Below are 21,450 nucleotides of genomic sequence, written 5' to 3'. Positions count from 1 at the left end.
TATAGACAAGACACAGCCATTGCCACGACACTGAGGCAGGAGAATAAATACCCTGGCTTTTTCATTGTCCTGCCTCCAGTCTTCCTAGTGCTTCCCTTTGACTGATCCCAGCAGGAAGTCATCTCTCAAGTGAGCCTGGGAAACCTAATCCGAGGGTCATCAGTGCCTCTCAGGGGAAGGATGAAGAATGCCTTTGAGGACAGATTATTGTTATGTTGTAGTTGTTGTTGTTTTCTTCAAGGCCCTTTTCCAGCCCTATAGTACTCAAAGTTTCTAGACCCTAGCCAACCACGGGTCTTCAGGGTTTTGTGAGTGCTTATTGATTAATTGATTCTGTGTGCTCATTGTACACACATATATAAATGCTTGGCTGCTGGTCTTTGGAAACTGACAGCTCAGGCCTTGGCAGAAATTCACTGATGCTAAAGGCAGCACAGCCCCTCCAAAGACTCAAGGAAAGGGAAGGTATATGGATCAGGTTTCTTGCTGGGGTCAGCTGCCTTAGCATCTTGCAGTCTTCAGAAGTGATAGATGGAAGGAGCTAGCCAGTGACATCACCAGACAAAAAGGAGGGTCCCAGAGAAATCAAGAATAAATATAAAGAAGCAAGACTATGGAATCATTTGTGCAGAGCACTGGGCAGTGGAGGGGAGGGACAGGAAATAGGACCCCACCCTGTATTAAGGCTCCTTCCTAGAAAAAGACTGCAAAATACCCGCTTGTCTTTGGGACACATCCCCCTAAGTATGCTGTGTGGGAGGGGAGATCTGGGAATTTTGCTACCAAAAATGGGCAGAAAAGCTTTTTCTAAATGTTTCTTGCAGGACCCAGAATTTAACCTTGAATCAGGGGCAAATATGTTTATTTTAAGAGGTTTTTAAGAGAAAGGATCGGATATTATGGAATTCTTCCTAATGTACCAAAGACCTGCTTCACAAATTCATTCTTCCAGCAAATATTGACCGATAGCAGCTTGGCAACTGGTTCAGACAGTGAGTTTTGGAGTGAGACAGAACTCTGTTACACTGTGGCTTTGCTTCTGCCTTAGTGTGTGGTCTTGGGCAAGGGCCTTAACCTGTTTTCTCATCAGTGAAAAGTAATAATATGAATGACTATGTAGAGTTGTGAGGATTCGAATGAGTTCATGCATGAAAAGTAATTAGTACAGAATCTGAATCTGGTGTGTGCTCAGGAAATGGTAGTAGTTGGCTTTATTATGACTTGTATTATTTGTATGATTCTTTGTTAAATACTTAGCCCTATGTTAGCTCATTGGATCTCTCCTCAGCTCTGTGAGGTGCATCAGGCAACCCACACGAGTTTTGCTTCTACTATGCATCTAGCACCCTGTCAGATGCTTATAAGTTGCATCTTGTTGATTTCATCCATTCAATAAATATTTGAGCATTTTATGCTAGGCTTTTTTTTTTTTTTTTTTAAGATTGATTTTATTTATTTATTTATTTAACAGAGACAGAGATCACAAGTAGGCAGAGAGCCAGGCAGAGGGGGAGGGGGAAGCAGGCTCCTTGCTGAGCAGAGAGACCCATGCGGGGCTAGATCCCAGGATGCTGAGATCACAACCCAAGCCGAAGGCAGAGGCCCAACCCACTGATCCAGACAAGCACCCCTATGCTAGGCTGTTCTATGCACTGTGAACGAAGCAGGCAAAAACTATCTTTCATTGAGGAAATCCTCAATGAAAGGAGAGGGACAATTAATACAATTTAACACTTATGTTTATCATGTTCTAAAGTGTTTTACAAAAATAGTGATATAACCTATGAGGAAGGTGTTACTATATTTATCCTATTTTATAGATGAGAATATTGGAGCACAGAGAGTAGAAAGTCACCTGCCTAAGGTCGCATATACCAGAAGAGCTGGATTCAGGATTTATTTATTAATTTTTTAAAAGATTTTATTTAGGGGCGCCTGGGTGGCTCAGTGGGTTAAGCCGTTGCCTTCGGCTCAGGTCATGATCTCAGGGTCCTGGGATCGAGTCCCGCATCGGGCTCTCTGCTCAGCAGGGAGCCTGCTTCCTCCTCTCTCTCTCTCTGCCTGCCTCTCTGCCTACTTGTGATCTCTCTCTGTCAAATAAATAAATAAAATCTTAAAAAAAAAAGATTTTATTTATTTATTTGGGAGAAATATAGAGCATAAGCAGGGGAGCTGCAGAGGGAGAGGGAGAAGCAGACTTTCTGCTGAGCAGGGACCCTGACACAGGGCTTGATCTCAAGACCCTGAGATCATGACCTGAGCCGAAGTCAGGGGCTTAACTGATTGAGCCACTCAGGTGCCCCCCTCCCTTTTTTTTTTTTTTTTTTTTTAAGTAGGTTCCACACCCAAAATGGAGTCCAGTACAGGGCATGAACTCATGACCCTGGGCACTTCCTTGCAAGGGCAAAGGGACCCCAAGAGTCGATGGTCAGGCCTCTGAAGAGAGTCACATGTGCAGGGTACTAGGAGCATCAGCTCACAGAAGCTGAGAAAGGGGAACTCAGAAAACTTTAAAGGGATCCCAAGGAGGGTCTGAGCAGTACCCTGATAATGTTACTACACACACCTTCCCAAACTCAAGAAATGGCATTGCTATCCTGCTGGTTTCTGAGGCCCCAAAGGCTGGAGTCATCCTTGACCCACTCTTTCTCTCGAACTCATAGCCAGTCCTTTGGGTAATATTATTGTTGGCAATATCTTTATTTTTTTTTTATTTATTTTTTAAAGATTTTTATTTATTTATTTGACAGAGCGAGATCACAAGTAGGTAGAGAGGCAGGCAGAGAGAGAGAGAGAGGGAAGCAGGCTCCCTGCTGAGCAGAGAGCCTGATATGGGGCTCGATCCCAGGACCCTGAGATCATGACCTGAGCCAAAGGCAGTGGCTTAACCCACTGAGCCACTCAGGCGCCCCTTTTTAAAATATTTTTAAAGATTTTATTTATGTATTTATTTGAGAGAAAATGAAAGAGAGAGAGGGAGAGAGAGAGCATGAGAGGAGGAGGGTCAGAGGGAGAAGCAGATTCTCCACCAAGTCAGGAGCCTGATGCGAGACTTGATCCCGGGACTCCAGGATCATGCTTAACCAACTGAGCCATCCAGGTTCCCTAAAAAAAATTTTTTTTAATCCTTCTTTACGCCCAACTTCAGCTCTGTCTCCCAACCCCAAGATCAAGAGCCACATGTTCTAGTCACTGAGCCAGCCGGACACCCTGGCAATAGCTTTAAAATACACCCAGAATCTAATTACTTTTTTAGAAACTTTTTAAAAGTCAGGGTGAAACTCGTATCCAGTTCAGTGGAATTAAGTACATTCACACTGCCACGCAACGATCACCATCATCCTTCCACAGAACTCATTTCATCATGCAAAACTGAAACTCTGTGCCTAGTGAACATTTTGTTTATTCATTCGTCTGTGGATGGACACTTGGATGGCTCCTGCCTCTTGGCTATTGCAAATAATGTTGCTATGAGCATGGATGTTCAAATATCTCTGTGCGTCCCTGCTCTCAATTCTTTTGAGTATGTAACCAGAAGTGGAATTGCTATCTCATATGGAAATTCTATTTTTAATTTTTTTAGTAACCGCCATGCTGTTTCCCATAGTGGCTGCACCATTTTCCATTTCCACCCACAGCGCACAAGCGTTCCAATTTTTTAACATCCTCGCCAACACTTGTTATTTTCTGGGTGCTTTTTAATCTGGTAATTTCTTATCCCTTCTACAGTGTCTACCCTAAACCAAGCTGTTTCTGCTTCTGTGTGGATGATTGCAGTAGGATCCCCGTTGACCTCCCAACTTCTACCCTCATTCCCTGTGGTCTCAAGGCTATGCCTCTGCTTACAGCCTCCAGGGTCTTCCTCCCCTCCCACTCAGTAGGTTTTTACAACGGCCTGTGATGCTCTGTAAGATTTGCTCCCCACCCTCTCAACTCTGACTCATTTCCTACTTGTCACTCTACTCCAGACATTCTTCCTTTTATTATTATTTTTTTAAATTTTTTTCTGTCCCAAGTAATCCACTGCCTCAGGGCCTTTGCTTGGGTTTGTTGGCCTGGAATACTCTTTCTTCAGATATCCTTACTGTAACTTGTTTCTTCACTTCCTTGTATTGTTCAAATGTCCATTTCTCGGGCGCCTGGGTGGCTCAGTGGGTTAAGCCGCTGCCTTCGGCTCAGGTCATGATCTCAGAGTCCTGGGATCAAGTCCCGCATCGGGCTCTCTGCTCAGCAGGGAGTCTGCTTCCCTCTCTCTCTCTGCCTGCCTCTCTGCCTACTTGTGATTTCTCTCTGTCAAATAAATAAATAAAATCTTTTAAAAAAAAAAATGTCCATTTCTCAGTGAGGCCTCTTGGCTTTCCCCATGGCTCGCCCACCCTTCATCCATTTTCTGTTTTCTCCATCCTGCGCTGTGACTGGAGAAATGACCCCTAGAGACCATACCACCTGGGCTCTCCTGCCCACAGGCTTCTGGGTGGGTTAGGCCCATAGGAAGTGCTGCTGGGAGATGAATGGCAAAAGGAGAAAGATGTTGGAGTTTTCTTACATCCTACCTGCTTGCCCTGGCCAGATAGCAGCTGCATTTGGGAGGGGGAGTCCTTCCTCTACTCTCCAGCTCTCCCCAACTCCAAACTTTCAGTGACATCATTTCCTCCCCTTGCCCTTCAGTCCTCAGAGTTCTAAGGCCTCTCTGTTGTTGTTGGTCCCCAGAGCCTCAATATCCCTTTTGATTCTCTGAACCCTGCCCATTCCTCTAGGCCCCTCAGTAAGACTTGAACCCTCCAGGCTTGGATGATTCTGTCTCTTCCTGGATTCTGTTGGAAACACCTTCTGGATCACGTTATGTACAATTTCCAATCCTACCTTCTGTCTCGTGTGTTTTTTGATTTTTGTTTTTTTAAGTCGTCTTTTTACCTATTGCAGGCCTTCAGCTCATGCCCCTGAAGTCAAGAGTTGCAGGCTCAGGACACCTGGGTGGCTCAGATGGTTAAGCCTCTGCCTTAAGCTCTGGTCATGATCTCTGGGATGAGTTCTGGGATAGAGCCCCATGTTGGGCTCCCTGCTCAGCAGGGTGTCTGCTTCTCCCTCTGTCACTCCCTCTGCTTGAGAGAGAGCGCTCTCTCTCTCTCAAATGAATAAATAAAACCTTAAAAAAAAAAAGTCACAGGGTCCCACCAACTGAGCCAACCAGGTGCCCCTACTTTCTGTCTCACAAATTTGCACTTCCCATTTCGTCTTTGTTCATGCACACAGCACGTATGATCTAACATTTACTTACATGGTTTTTTTCCCTCAACCTGGTCCCCCACCCCCGCGCTTGCGCACACACAGTCAGGGATGGACTGTCCAAGGGTGCGGGGGTGGGGGGGGTTGCTTGTTTTGTTCACCATTGTATCTCCAGTGCTTGGCACATAGCAGGCTACCAGCAAGTAATTTGCTGAATGAATGAATGAATGAACGAACGAACGTGCAAGTGAGCGACAAGGGGGAGCCACGGAGGAGACAGCAGCGTGGTCCAAGTTGAAGGCAGAAGAGCCGACTCTCAATTTCTCTTCTCTCTTCTGCCCCTCATTCTGCCCCTCGCCCAGAATGCTGAATGCCCTAGAAGGAGGAGGAAATGAGCGAGTTCAACGGCCCTCCAGCTGGGTGTTTACTTAATTACGGCTTGTATCTCGAGGCTCGGCTGTGTTTAACGGCCCACTTAATAGCTTCATCTAGTTCCGCACCGGCTCAGTGGAACCTGCGAGGCAAGGCTAGGCGGAGCCACTGGGTACCATCTGGGGCCTTCCCTGTCACCATGTGCTCCTGCACGCTTAGCTAACCTCCCCACGGGCAAGAAAAGCGACCCCTGTGGTAGACCGAGGCTAGCGAGGTGCAGAGCTCAGAGAGCTGCCTCTGGCTTTTCCAGTGCATTGTCCCTGGCCAACTCCCAGTGCATTGTCCCTGGCCAACTCCCAGCCGCTGGGACCATAAGCCAGTTAACCGAGCTCTCCCTTAATACCAGATGCCAATACAAAACATCAGCAGTGAAACTGAAGGGTTACATTTCTTAGTTTGGGGAATGCGAGGGTGCTAAGGAGGACAGAAACCACTCACGAGGCAGAGGACTATTAAGCCAAGATCTTAAAGCAATACCAGGCAATGTCTGGCTCTTATTCTGTGCCAGGTACAGAGTTTAGCGTTTTAAATGTATTAATTAATTTAATCCTCGTTTATATGTATTAACTCATTTAATCCTAGTACCTTAGAGATCAGATGTCTTAATGCATGCAGAACTGAGCCTCAAAGAGGTTATTTCACTAGCCTGAGGCCTCAGTACTAATCATGGTGGAACACCGGCTTGAACGCAGGCGGTATGGCCAGTGTTCAGCTGGAGAGAGGACTACCACTGTCCCAGAGCAAACCGTTTTCCTCTTAGCCACAGGCCTAATGGGTGGAAAGACAGGCAAGCCACCAGGTTGTCCCTAAAGGGCCAAAGAATCTATAATTACAGACTCCAGGCTCCTCAAAGCCCGGAATCTGAGCTGGGGAGAAGGAAGGAGAGGAACAAGGAGGTGTCAGCCTGGGTTCTCAGGGCAGGTAGGGAAAGTAGGGAGAGGCTCCAGGGAGAGGCCTCAGGGAACAGGATCTTTGGAAAGCTCAGCTTGGTGGGGAGAGGGTGTGCAGGGTAGAGGGATTGAGTCTCAGGAGGGTTTTTTTTTTTTTTTTTTAAGAGGGTTTCTTTTTTTTAAAGATTTTATTTGTTTGACAGAAACAGCCAGAGAGGGAACACAAGCAAGAGGAGTGGGAGAGGGAGCCTGATGTGGGGCTGGATCCCAGGACCCTGGGATCATGGCCTGAGCCAAAGACAGACGCTTAACTACTGAGCCACCCAGGCGCCCCCAGGAGGGTTTCTGTGTCCGGAGCCCACTTATGTGTCCGGAGCCCACTTGTGTGTCCTGAAGGGGAAAGCATTTCAGGTCTAAAGTAGAGGTACAAGGGGCGCGTGGTGCCTCAGTTGTTAAGCGTCTGCTTTCAGTTCAGGTCATGATCGAATGGAGTCCCACACCAGGCTCCCCCTGCTGAGCAGGGACCCTGCATCTCTCTCTCCCTCTACAGCTTCCCCTCTACTTTTGCTCTCTGTCAAATAAAATCTTTAAAAAAGTTTTTGAAAAATGTTGGGGCGCCTGGGTGGCTCAGTCCGTTGAGTGGCTGCCTGCCGCTTGGGTGGTGATCCCAGGGTTCTGGAATCGAGTCCCGCGTAGGGCTTCCTGCTCAGTGGGGAGCCTGCCTCTCCCTCTCCCTCTGCTGCTCCCCCTGCTTCTGCACTCTCATGATCTCTTTCTCTCTCAAATAAATAAAAATCTTTAAAAAAAAAAAAAAAAGTAGAGGGAGGAATCCTAGCTCCTCCCCCTTTCTTTCAAGAAGGGGGTTTATGTGAGAGGCTCCCGGAAGGCCGCTTGATTAGTACGAAGTTTTCACTTATATTCAGTATTTCAGACCAATAACAGCCTTGTTTAAAAAAAAAAAAAAAAAAGACTTGGGTGCCTGAGTGGCTCAGTGGGTTAAAGCCTCTGCCTTCAGCTCAGGTCAGGATCCCAGGGTGCTGGAATGGAGACCGGCCTCCGACTCTCTGCTCAGCAGGGAGGCTGCTTCCTCCCCCCCCCCCCCCCCCCCACCCCCCCCACCCCCGCCTGCCTCTCTGCCTGCTTGTAATCTCTATCAAATAAATAAATAAAATCTTTTAAAAAAAGACTTTTTAAAAGTATTTACATTTTATATAAAGTTGAGAAAGTGTCATTTGTATTTAATGGGGGGGGGGTCCCTGGAGATGATGACGCTAATAACCGCGGTCTACTCGCCCCCTTTGGCTCCACAACAGCCGCTGAACTCTGGGGCCTTCTTTCCTAGCCTCCAGTTCTTGGGCTGTGCAGTGGAAGTAATGAGTCTTCCGCAAGTTGCTGCAAAGTCAGTAACACGGCCTCTCTGCACCTCACTGCCAGCTTTAAGTCTTACTCCCGTGTCCTCAGCGGCCTTGCATGGGAGTGGAGAGAGAGGCAGGGGGCAGCCCCCGCTGTAGCCAGCTGTGGAGCGTCCACACCCGGCCTCCATCAAAGCTTTGGATAACAGTGCCTTGGGGGAGTATGAATGGGGCGCCTCTGTTTCCAGTCGGGTTCAGAAGCGTCTCCACTTCTTTCTCACTGTAGCTGCAAGGCACAAAAACATTTTTCTTCGAGTGCTGCGGAGACTGAGGAGCTGGGTGGTTTTTGTTCTGTTTTTAACCTCGAACTCAGAATCTGTGGAACACAGCCTGGGTCCATGCGGGTAGCAGTTCCGGAAACGCCCGTGGGCATTTCAGAATTGCTGCATTAACGCGAATACGGGCGTGTATCGTGGGCGTCCCCACCACGCCTGCGGGGGCCCCACCTGCGAAGGGGCGGGACCTGCGGCGCCGGACCAATCAGCACCCACCTGCGCTCACCTGGCCCCCCCCACCCCCACCCCGCTAGCGCCAGCGGGCAGAGGCGCTCAAAGGCACCGGGAAAGCTTGGCGAAGCACTGTCCCGCGGAGGCTGCTGCTTCTTCGTCCTTCGTTCTCCAGCTATGGAGCTCCCTAGTGGGCTTCTCGCATCCCTCCTCCTCGTCCTCCTCTTTAAGGTACTCCACTGCCTTGCCCCAGCCGGAGCGGTCCAGCTGGGCGGGTCCGCACGCGTCGGCGGCGTCGAGGAGAGAGAGTTGCTGGGCTACTTGCAGCCAAGGTGGCGGAGCAGAGCCCCGTGAGGGATATCGGGCCGGGTATGCAGAACCGGGCACGCCTGTGACCCAGCCGTTCCCTTTTCTCCTCTTCCCTCAGGCGCAGGTTTGCTGGCTGCCTTGCGTGGCCTCGGAGCCGTGCCGGGCGGGCTTCGGGGAAGCTGAAGTGACGCTGGTGGCTGGAGGCGCGAAGGTGGATCTGGGCCAGGCGCAGAGCAAAGGTAAGACCTTCCTCGAGGTATCCCGATGGAAACGCGGGGCCGAGGGTCGCACGTGGGCTGCTCCAGTGGTCCGCGCGAGGGGTGCCCAGGTTGGGGCGGGGGGAATTTCTGGCGACGCTGCCTCCGCCTCGGGTTTGGAGAAGGAGCGGAAAGCATCTCGGGGGTTAGCGTGGGGGTGGATGGCGGACAGAGAAGGATGGAGAGCACAGCGCCGTCCGACCTGCAACTCCTCCTTGCCCCGCTGCGGCGGCTTACCTAGACCACCTTCGGGGTGCGGGGCGGCTGAGTTCCTCACCCAGCCCGGACGTGGGAAGCTCTCCCCCCACTGGCCCCCGCAAAGGAATGCGTCGTCCACATTCCTCCCCCAACCCCCGCGCAGGTGTGGGGATGAGCCGTGCCCTGGGCAGCCCCCTTCGCCCCTCTCGGGCCCCCTTTGTGTACCGTGCTTTGTGTCTCCGACGGACAGACCGGGTCTGTTTCTCTTCTTCGTGCTCCCTTCCCCCGCCCCCCCCTTCTTCCCCGGCAGCTGGAATGCACTCTTAACCCTGCCCTTCCCGGAGGGCCTGCGCCCCTGCAGCCTGCGTGGAAACTGGGTCTGGCACACCTGGGCTGGGGCCATCACGCAGTGGGACAGCCCTACCCCCCACCCCCAACTTGGGACTGGAATGTTGGGGGAGTGGGGAGGGGGTCCCAAGCCGGAAGGTCTTGAGCCGAGGGTGCGGTGGATGGGAGATCAAAGAACATTTTTGATCATTTAGTATACTAGTCCCCCCACCCCCACCAAAGTTGAAAATCTTGAGAGCGGGGAGTCATTTTGGTGCGGAGAACCAGTGCGTTATGAGACCTGAGCAGCTGCGGGCTGATGGGGGCCTCTTTTCCCTCCATCCAAGACGGGACAGTGGGGGTTTCTACACCCATCAAACCCAAGTTCTTAAACAGAGGTGTAACCCAGGATCCTTGGGTCGGGGTTCCAGCGGATCCCTAACCTGTGAAAATTGTTTAAGAACTTGTGTGTGCATTTTTCTGGGAAGGGGATCTACAGTTTAGGTGGCTTTCAAAACAATTAAGAACCTTTGCCACCTAGCCTATTTCTAATGCCTTCATCAGCAAACCCCTCACCCCAGGTACAAATTACCAGTTTGAATGTAGAAGTACTAATGCCTAGGGGACAGAATGGCTCTCCTTTGTTCCTTCACTAGAGGACTGGGGTCTGGAGTCTGTGGGAGACTTTTTTTAGCCTTTTCCCAAACAACCTTACAGATTGACAAAACAATTAACACCCTGGCTAGGCCAGGCTCCTTAAACTCCGGGCTGTAGGGAGCCAAGCAAAGGCATTAAGAGGCCATGCCTCATAAACTTTAAATTCTTGCACATGGGTTTATTACTGACTGGCTAACAAACTGCAACTCAGCCAACCTGTAAAAATGTTAACTTGGGCAGGGCCCCAACTCCAATTCCGGCTCCCTGAGGAAGCTTTATTGCTAACCAGACCTCTGCCAAATCTGTACTCCTCCCCCGCATTGTCAAGTTCTCCTGACTTCAGTCTCACGGCTTTTGAGTGTTGATTGTGCCGTATCTTTCTTACCGAAGCAAGAAATATCAGATTAACTGTCACTTCGCTAAGCTTGAGGTTGTTGGGGGGAAGCAGTGATCAGGTTTTCAATTTCACCGTCCGGTTGGCAAGTGTTTCCTGGTGATGTCAGGCATTTTAAACCTTTTGAGAAAATTCTGCTTTCTTGGATGTCTGCTTTATGGTTGTGAAAATGGTGGGTTCATGCCAAGAGCACACCTGGGTTATAAAACAAAGAGTGGGTTAATGTGCTTAGCTAACCTTGAGCCTCCCTGCAACATGACTGGTTCTTACAGTAGTTTTCCTGTGAAGTAGGCTGCTGCCTTCTTTCTTAAGTAAAAGCAGGTTTCTGGGTCCAGTGGTTTCCAATAAACTGACACACCCTAACAAAAAAATACTGATATTTCTCTTCTTAGTTCTCAGCTGCTGACATCTTTCTACCTACCCACCTCCATCCCAGCTCTGTGTCCTCTGTGCACAGGATGGATCCAGCCATGTTGAAAGGGTTATCCTGAGGGTACATACAAACTCTCTCGAGTTTGGCCAAGCAGCCAAGTTTTCTTAGTGCGAAAGAACAATTGCCCCTCTTGTTCGCCCCTGGGTTATGAATATCACAGGTGTCTATGAAGTTGAGCTCAAAGAAATTATCTGATATAATTAATACCTTGTTTGCATGTGCACTTTGCTCTTCAAAGCACTTCCACAACTCTGAGCTTGCTTTGTCCTCCTGATGCTCTCTTGAAGCTGGTAAGGTAACTATTAAACAGCTTGAGCTCTTAATCTCAGAGTTGGTACTTCAGAAAGCCTGTAACCCAGCTCTGCTGGAGGTTTCAAAGGTGGAGACACAGAAGCAGCTTAATGGATTCAATTTTGTAAGCTGAATAGCTCGGGAGCTACCTTGAGGGTCACAAACATGACTTTTCCCTTTGGGTTTAGTTCTGGACCCGATACTTCACAGAACACCCAGAAGGTATTTGCATGAACCCTGACAATCTTGTGAAGGTCTGCCTGTTTTACCCATGAAGCCTGAGTGGTTGTGGCCTCACCAGAGGCATTACTACTGGAACTAGCTGGGACTTGAATAGAAGTTTGTGATTCCTAAGTTCTGTGACTTTTTTCACTACCAGAAAGTGGGAGGTGGAGGAAAGGAAGTGGAGTGTTGGAGCGCCAGATCCCACAGACACCAACAGCAACCCCTGTCCAAAGAGCAATTTGTCATTTATTCATTCTTATCATAAGGTTTTCCAGAAACATTCCTGTAGGGAAACTGGCTTAGATACAGTCTCTCGGTGTCTTAGTGATGGGGCTTGGGTCAAGTGATGCTGGGCTTGCCTCCACCGAGGGCAAGAGGTTAATCAAGGGAGGCAGAGCTGGAATGTTCCCCCCAACAACCACAACTGCACAGTCTGTGGGGCTGCCTTCAAGTGTGGTCTGGAAGCAAAGACAAAGAAGAGGTGGGAGGGGGGAATTTGCATGGTATTAGGACAGTGATTAAAAGTGATTGACCCAACGTGGTCATACATCCTTAATGGTGGACAGTCGGGAGAGGCAGCTTAATTACAGTAAAAAATCCATTACTTCATTATGGGCCCTCAGCAGGTTCAACTCACCCTTAGTCAGTGTTTCAGTAAGATTAAAGCTAACCCACATTAGCTTTGGTAGGTAACTTCAAAGTTTCAGTAATGAATTTGACTGCGCATGAATTAACTTCGACATGAATTTGCCTATTTCAACTTGTGTAAAAATTGCCTTTTGTTTTGGGGCCTCCATTCTGGGCCATTCCCTCTATATTTTATTCTTTCAGTAAACATATATTTAGCATCTGCATGTGTCAGGCAGTGTTCTAGAACTACAGCTAAAGCAATGGACAAAACCAAGTTCCTGCCCTTGGGGAGCTGATAGTCTAGTATTTTTTATGGTTATAATCATCTTGCGAAGGCTCAAACTCAACCTCAAGATCAGGAGTCCTATGCTCTACTGACTGAGCCTCTCAGTTACCCCAAGGCCAGGATTTTAAATCCAGGGGGATTCCTCGGTGCCCAGTAAATCTGCCTCAGTAATGAATATTTGAAAACTGGGGCTAGGGCTTTGAGCCCAGCTGGCTGCCTTCCTGGCTCAGCAGTGGACTAAGGGTTGGTTGCTGAAGGCTGTTGCACATCACCGTTAGCTTGTACCTGGGGAGCAGGTCCCAAACCTCTCGTCTCCCCACCTCCTCACATGGCACTCTGTTCCTAGGTTACCCAGTGCAGGGTGCCCTCACCTCCCTGCCGTGGGTAAGGAAGGCATTGCTTACTGAGTTTCTAGGGCTGGAAACTATAGCTCTGCACAGCATTTGGAGGATAATGGAGGAGGAGGGAGAGGAGGACCTTCCCTGCTCAAATCAGTTGAGGCTTTAGTTCTGAGGCTGAACTGTCTCCATTCAGAGAACCACTGTTATTAAAGAATAACATATATGGAGGAAAGTGCCCAAATCATAAGTGTACAGCTCAGTGATTGCCAGAGATTTGAAATACCCATGTAGCTGTACCTAGATCAAGAAACAGCATTAGTGGGGAACCTATTTGGCTCAGTCAGTTAAGCATCTAACTCTTGATCTCAGCCTATGTCAGGGTCGTGAGTTCAAGTCCCATGTTGGGTTCCATGCTGGGTGTGGAGATTAGTTAAAACAAACAAACAAACAAACAAACAAAACAAAACAGCATTACCAGCACCTCAGATGCCCCTTCCTTCCCATTCCCTGTCCTCCCCACCAAGAAAAGCACTGTCTTGACTTCTCATACCATAGATTAATTTGCCCATATTTGAATTTTATGTAAAAGAATCCTATATCCTCTTGGGTCATTGTACCTTGTAAGATTCTTCCATATATCTGGAGGTATTGTAGATGAGTATCAGTGTCCTGTAGCATTCCATTATGTGATGATTCTTCTATTGATGGGTATTTGAGGAGTTTCAGGTTTTTGGTTATTATGACTAGTGCTGCTTGAAGATTATTGTTCCAGTCTTTTGATGAGGAGTCTTGGTGTACACTGTCTGTTAGGTACATACCTGGGAGCATAATTGCTGGGTTAACTGAGGATTACCTGACAATCTCAGTACTAGGGCTGTGTACTGAGGCGTCAGCTTTTGTCGGTCTTGAAGGAGCAGAGTCTCTTCTGGATTCTACATCCCCTCCTCCAACAGTGTCCTCACCAGACCCCTTCTGGATTCTTGATTTTCAAGAGACAGCAAGTCTTTATTTTGTCTTTGGCTACATCCTTTGTGTTGGGAGAGAAATCCTTCCCCTTTAATTGTCCTTAAGCCAATCCTTATTATTCCCGCCAAATAGAAAGGCAATCTGGAAATGGACCTAAATTTCTTAGGTGAGGTCTTCTTTGTGGGTCATTTTTATCTTGGACAGCGTGTGCGTGGGGAGCAGCCTCCTCAAATGGACACGGTGGTCAAGTCCAGCTCCTCTCTCATTATGGAGGCAATGAGGTGTCTGAGACCCGAGGACAAGTTGACTGGTCACGAAGCCAACAAATGTCAGAGTACCTACTGGGTGTGAGATGTTCAGAGACGACACAGACTCATAGCTCGTTAATGTCAGTGAACTCCCCAACTAGAGGCGGAAGCAGATCAGCCACCAGGAATTTTAATTGGGAATCTGACTTTGTACAGTTATTTACTGAGCACCTACCAAGTGCCAGATACTATTGTTCCAAGTTCTTCGGTTATGTTGGTGAGCAAAACATGCCCAGAACCCAGTCTTCGTGAAGGAAGACAGACAAAATAAGTTGTGTGTGTATGTGTATAATGTAGTATATATAACATAGTATATATAATAAGTGTATAGATACTATATAGTATATATATATATAGTATATGTTCTATGTAATATATAACATGTTATATATTCACATGATCTGAGCGGGAGGTAGAGAGAAAAAAATATGGAGGCACATAGGAGGGCTGCCAACATGTTCTTAGGGAGACTTGAAGGAAGTGATGTCCAAACTGAAGGCTGGGGAAGAATTATGCAAGGGGGTTCAGGCCGGAGAGTTAGCAAAGGGGTATTCCTGGCAGGGGAACAGTATGGGGGCCAGGAACTTAAATATGTTTAGTCTGGTTGGATTATGGAGTATAAGGTGGGAAGAGGCAAAAGGCAGGGTCCGGTCCAGCTTGGAATCTGTCCCACCCCATCAGAGAGGCAGAAGGGTGTTTGGGAAGGGCAGATGGGGCTGAAGTCCCAATTGTGCTCTCCTGGCGGCCAGAGTCTCTGAAGTCTCCTCTGGAACCAGGACCCTGGGCTCCACCTCCAGCCTCCCCCCTTCCTGCCTCCCCTTCCCGGCTTTCCCCAGACCCAAGAATGTTGTAAGTCTCGGTCAAATTTTCCCCCTCATTTCATTTGGTTCCCTGTCATTGCCAGGCAGCGGGGCTACCCGTCAAGGAAGGGCTTCCAAACAAACAACAACAAAGCAACCTAAATACCATTTACCAAGAGCTTACTGAGTTCTAGAGACTACACTATGTACTTTATGTAATAAGCTCTTTTAATCCTCCTAAAAGCCACCCCTCCCCACCGCTGGGGGACGGGTGTTGAATTGGCTTCATTTAACTGAATTGGAAACCCAGGCTTGCAACTCTGCAGCCTATCCTAGGTCACCCAGATAGTAAATTGTGGAATTAGGATTTGAACCCAGGTTGGTCTCCTTAGGTGTGAGATACTAACCACACTCCTAAGTATTAGAGACGGGACCACGTTGTGAGTCCTGGCCACAGTCAAGCTAGAGGAAGATTGGAAATAGTTAACTTCTGACCCAAGGGCTTTGAATTCCTGTTCCCTCCACAGGCCTCTGTTAATCACCAGGAGCTGGAGTTGGGGGGAGGAGGCATTTCTATCCAGGACCCCTGGCCTCCTCTTTAGGATGTGGGGGGATCGGGCTCGTTCAGATACCAGGCCTGATAGCGCTCTCCCTGACAGTTCTCAGCAGAGAATCTGCTTCTGGCTGGTTATCTTCTACTTCTCCGCATCCCCGCCCCCACCTTCCTGCCCCCTCCCCTGCCCTCAAGGACTCCCCCTACCTTGTTCAGAGTGGAGGAGCTTGATACACTCTGCCTTTCTCCCCTCGCCTCAGCCAGATCTGGTCACCCTTCCCGTTTTGGGTCACTAGAGCGTCAGTGGTCTGCAAATTCCTCAAGCTGACGGAATCCTATCCAGGCTATGGCAGCCGTGATCCTGCTAGACTTCCGGGGTGCTGGGGTGCTGCTGTTCTCTCAGTAAACCAAAATGCCTTATCCTGGAAAGAGAGCAGACGGGCATCTTCCTTTTTCCCCATGCCTCACCTTGGAACTCACAACTCTTGACTCTTCTGCTTTCCCTCTCTAGGGAGAGGGCCTCAGAGCCAGGAGGTGGGCAAGCTGGTGACTTCTTCCCCTTCGTGAGCACCTCTGAGGCTACACAGAACCCCAGCGAGGGGAGATCTGTTCTCCACCAGACCCTAAGGGTCTGGATGGGGAGATGGGGCCAAGGAGGCACAGTCCCAGGCTTTCCTTTTTCCTCTTTTCAGCCCCAGAACTCCAGTTTTTGCTTAAGAGCACATAAGATTAGGTCCGTGTCACAGCTCTCTTACCAAGAAAACTTAAACCTGCATAGAAGGCTAGAAGTAGGTTGATCTGGCCCAGAGTTCTGATCTCAGGGTCTCACATCAGCTTGAGGAAGTCTTTGCTCCTCTGGAATTAACTGTGTACAAGATGCATATGTATTTTTCTGAGAAGGTTCTGCCCCCTAATTTGGGAAATGTAGCCTATTCCTCGCTGTCTCCCCAACCCCCTCCCTGTCCCCAGCTCAGGTGCATTTGGTTCTTCAGAGTCTTAACAAACCCAGCGCGGGGCACAGGCCTGATGGCGGACATCTGGGCAGCGGGAAATGGGGTTCTCAGCCTGGTTTCTCAACGCAACCTAGGTAGCCTGAGGCAAGTCACTCTGCTCCCAGCTCCTCAGCAATGAGGCTCTGACTCTGTCCTGTGTGTGAGACGTGCCTTCATGTCCGTGGAGCTACGAGGAGGTGGACTGCTGGTTGGTCACTAACAGGGCAGGACTGGAGCGCTCTGCTCCTCTTCTGGGTGCCTTGCTTAAGGCTGGCTGCCTTCTCACAACGAGTCCCATCTTGTCGTAGCTTCAGGCCGAGAGGAAAGTCAGCTCCTTGTGGGCTCCTCATACACAAGCCAGAACAAGATGCGGGGCCCACACCCTGCCCTCTCCTTGTGGAGTCTGCCCGAGCTGGGGCTTCCCACCAGGGCTGTTGACCTGTAATTTTCTTGTCTTTTATGGTCTTTTTCCGCTTCCAGAATGCTCCTGCATTCCCCAGCGGGGACTCAACTACACTCCAACTGCTTTACTGGTCTTTAGCCCCTGAGTCAGTAGTTTGCAAGCTTGGCTGAGTACCAGGCTTGCCTAGGGAGTTTTTCATTTCTATCACATCCCCCTCCGTAGGTACTACTGATGATTGTTTATGTAGGGTTAAATACATGTTCACTGTAGAAGACCCTGTTTTTCAATAAACTATGTAATGCTTAGTATGTGACAGGTACAGCTCTTAGCGTTTTATATGTATTAGCATGTTTAATCACCATAATACCTCTTGGAGTAGGTAGTATTATTATCCCCATTTTCCAGATGAGAAAAGAGACCAGAGAGGTTAAGTAACTTGCCCAAGATCACACAACTGATAAAAAGCTTGGATTCAGATCTAAGCAACCCAAGCTTTAACCACTGAACTCCACTGCCTCTGAACAGAATCAAATCAGAAACACAGGAAAGTTTTTCTCTTCCTCAGTTCTCCTACCTAAGGATAAGCACATCCAGTGGTTTAATGTGAATCTTTGTGGACCTTTTTCTTGACAAGAAATTTATGTGTGCATTCAGGAATTTTTAGAACAAGAATTGGGCTATCTCAAGCATATAAACATTGTAACTTGCTTTTTTAACTTAATGAATCACAGACATCTTTCTCCATATTGTTAAGAACACATCTATCTTATTTTTAACAGTCTTCTACATGGTGGATATACTATGATTTATTTAGCTAAGCCCTTGTTTTTATCTTTTACAGATGTGGAAGTGGGGAGGAGCTATCATAAAAATTGTAAAGTGTTTGGATTTTTAGAAACGTAACTATCAGGAATCACCTTATTAGGAAAGACTGTTGTAGAAGGATGATCACATGAATTGTTCATCTTAACCCCATTCACATAAATTAAACTTTTCTGTTTGAATAACACCTTTAAGATGACAGGCTTTGCAGTAAAGTTAATAAGGTTACTATGCCATTTAAAAACCATTATTTTGGGGGCGCCTGGGTGGCTCAGTGGGATAAGCGCCAGACTCTTGGTTTCTTTCTGCTCATGTCATGATCTCAGGGTGAGGAATACGGGCCCCATGTGCACCCCCTGCTCAGCAGGGAATCTGTTTCTCGCCTCTTCCTCTCCCTCTCTCTCAAATAAATCTTTAAAAAGCATTCGTTTTTCACGGTAACCATTGTTTGATGACTTAATTATCTGATTGTCTCAGAAGCATTTGAAGTCATCAAAAAATTGAAAAAATGTAAGCTGCTTAACTCATAAGTAAACTGTAAAATCTCAGCGCTTGCATCATTTTCCTTGGGTGTTGAGAGTTTGAAAATGTGACATTCAGTCAAAGCAAAAATGGAAATTTTCTCAGTTTTGTTAGATGTCAAAATCTAGTTAGCAAGCATTTTGCTGAAGAAAAGTTGATTTCCTTTTTTTTTTTTTTTAAGATTTTATTTGTCAGAGAGAGACTCAGCATAAGCAGGGGGAGCAGCAGGCAGATGGGGAGGCAGGCTTCCCACTGGAGCCTGATATGGGACCCCATCCGAGAATCATGGGATTATGACCTGAGCTGAAGACAGACACTTAACTGACTGAGTCACCCAGGTGTCCCAGTTTCCATTTTTAAAAATATATATATATATTTATTTATTAACAGAGACAGGGGGAGAGGGAACACAAGCAGGGAGAGGTAGAGAGGGAAAAACAGGCCTCCTGCTGAGCAGGGAGGCTGACATGGGGCTCCATCCCAGGATCCTGGGATCATGATCTGAGCTTAATGACTGAGCCACCCAGGTACCCCCGGATTTCCATTCTTGAAGAGGATATTCATTTATGATCTTCTTTTCTTCCAAGCAGTGCTTATGGACTTTTTCTTAAACCCAAATAACGCTGTAATAAACAGTATTGTAGAGGGCAGTTGCATGATTTTTTTTTTAAGATTTTATTTATTACAGACAGAGATCACAAGTAGGCAGAGACAGAGAGAGGAGGAAGCAGGCTCCCCGCCGAGCAGAGAACCCGAAGCGGGGCTCGATCCCAGGACCCTGGGATCATGACCTGAGCTGAAGGCAGAGGCTTTAACCCACTGAGCCACCCAGGCGCCCCCAGTTGCATGATTTAAAAGATAAATTCTTGAAAACCTCAAATAATTCATAACTCCCATGATTGAAGACTTATATTCTCATGTGAATATATGTGAACTGTATGTATTTGGGGTAGGGAAGCTAGAGCAGTGCTTATAGTTCACTAGTCTCTACAGTTGTGAAATTATGTGACTTTACATTATTTGGGAGATTTGCACTTCTTCAAACTTTGCATACAAAGTGCACCTTGAATATTTATGGCACCATTTCAAATTTCTACAATTGAAATTTGCATAAGGTACAAGTATGTTCTAATGTGTAGAGTGCCTGAGCTGGAGTTGCAGAGGGCTGGGGTTAAATCTGTCTAACTAGCTGTGGAAACTTGGATAAGCTGCTTAAACTCTGTGCCTCAGTTTCCTTATCTGTAAAATGGGGATAATTATGGGAATCTGATAAGGCTCTAGTGTATATTTAATGCATTAGTATGAAAAAGCCTTTAGTAAATAAATAAATGTTTAGGTGTTAGCGGTGGTAAAGTAGCAGTATTCTTACCATGGTAATAGTTTGTATACGTATTTCTTCAGAATGGAAGCAAAACTGCTGGGTCACAGGACTTTCATATTTGGCTCAACATTATTGAACACCTACTTTGTATCAGGCATGGAGCTAAGTACTGAGATACAGTGATAAGCAAATTCTAACATAGTCTTTGCCTTTGGGCACTATTGAGAGTAGTAAGGGAGATAGACAATTAGATAATAACGAGTAAACATACAATTACAGTTGTAATAAATTTTGTGGCAGTTACATAGAGCTTCCCTGAGAAAGTAACTTGCCTTGGGATCTGAAAGATGTTAGGAGTTAAATGGGTAAATTGGAGCAGGAGTGTAGAGAGACACTGTTTTGGGGGTGGGCAAAGGTCCTGTGGTAAGGGGGTTATGCTGCATTTAAGAAGAGCACTAACGTGGCTAGAGAGTGGAGACAGGGAACTGAGCGCATTAAAGATTTTGTTTTTTATCCTAAGAACAATGGCACACCATTGATGAGTTTCAAACAAGAAAGTTGGTCATCTCATTTTCTCAAATGTATGATTTGTTGCACTTTAAAATATCCTTTTTTTTTTAATGGAGATTTTCAGACTCACTAAAGCTAAATATGATGTGGTATGTACTAAAGAAGTGGGCGTAGAGATGAAGAGGCATGAATCTTGGTGACTGGGAAAGGGAGTCTGGAAGGTGATGTTGCTAGCTGACCATATGCCAGGCACTGTGCAAAGTACCAAGTCATTTAACTGAGTCAGCTATTATTAACATCATTCAGTTTTATAGGTGAGGAAACAAACTTGCTGAAAGTTGGTGATGGAGCCACAGTTTCATTTCAGCCCAGGTAGTTTGAGCTGCTTCTGGGACTCAGATTTTGGGTTTGAGTAGCTGAGCACATGATAATGTCATTCTCTGGGGACCTTGAAAAAGGATCATATTTGGGCCAAGAATAAATATCATAGATTTGCTTTTCAACAAATTGATTTCAAGATATCTTTAAAACATCCAGGGCAGGAGCACCTGGGTGGCTCAGTGGGTTAAAGCCTCTGCCTTCAGTTCGGGTCATGATCTCGGGGTCCTGGGATTGAGCCCCGCATTGGGCTCTCTGCTCAGCAGGGAGCCTGCTTCCTCCTCTCTCTCTCTGCCTGCTCTCTGCCTCCTTGTGATCTCTATCTGTCAAATAAATAAATAAAATCTTTTAAAAAAATAAAAAAAAAATCCAGGGCACCTGGGTGGCTCAGTTAAGCATCTGCCTCCAGCTCAGGTCATGATCCCAGGGTCCTGGAATGGAGCCCCACTTGGGGCACCCAGGACGCCTGCTTCTCCCTGTCTCTCTGATGTTCCCTCTACTTGTGTGCGTGTGCTCTTTCTCTGTGTGTCAAATATAAATAAATCTTAAAAAAAAAAAAAAAAGTCGAGCGGAAATACTGCATAAGCAGACATGACAGATACATGTGTTCAGAAGAAGGATCTGGATATTTGAAATCTTGATAATAATATCTTTTGAAGTGCCCTCAAAAAGCCATTCCAATTTAACTTCTTTGGAGAAATAAATGAGACAACTAGAAACTTTAAAAAACCAGTAAACCGCCTCCCTGAGATCATCTTCAGAAACTGATTCAGAAGTGATGGGTGGGCTGGAAATAGGATATCTGGGTTTTTGAAAAAGTTCTCCAGGTGAATCATTCAGCTATGTTTGGGAACCAGTGCTTTTACCCAACAGACCCTTAATTGCCATCCCAGATATCCCAGGGTGATCACTAGGATCTCTGTTCTGGTCTTGGAGGGTGGGAATCCACAAGCCAAGCAGCACACCTCATGCTGAACTTTGAGTCAGCCCTATTCCAAACTCCCAGGGTGCTGTGGAGTAAGCCCAGCTTGGGTTTTTCCCTGAGGATTTTAAGGGAGGACCCAGCTCCCAAGGGTAAGGAGGAACCTGAGTAATGCAGTTCTTTGCAAAAAGTTTCCAAC

General features: G+C 47.2%; 1 protein-coding gene across 1 annotated transcript in view; it reads left to right on the top strand.

Moving 5' to 3' along the window:
- Positions 1–21,450, top strand: part of CDH3 (cadherin 3) — a 60,346-nt gene that overhangs the window by 7,283 nt on the left and 31,613 nt on the right. The window contains exons 2-3 of the mRNA XM_044260057.1: positions 8,486–8,637; positions 8,834–8,954. Of these exons, the coding sequence (XP_044115992.1) occupies positions 8,486–8,637; positions 8,834–8,954 (273 nt within the window). The remainder of the gene's footprint in view (positions 1–8,485; positions 8,638–8,833; positions 8,955–21,450) is intronic.

The sequence above is a fragment of the Neovison vison genome, chromosome 7 (assembly GCF_020171115.1).
Source record: "Neovison vison isolate M4711 chromosome 7, ASM_NN_V1, whole genome shotgun sequence".
NCBI classification, from domain to species: Eukaryota; Metazoa; Chordata; class Mammalia; order Carnivora; family Mustelidae; genus Neogale; species Neogale vison.
The sequence above is the reverse complement of the archived record's forward strand: the minus strand, read 5'-3'. Positions and strand labels throughout refer to the sequence as shown.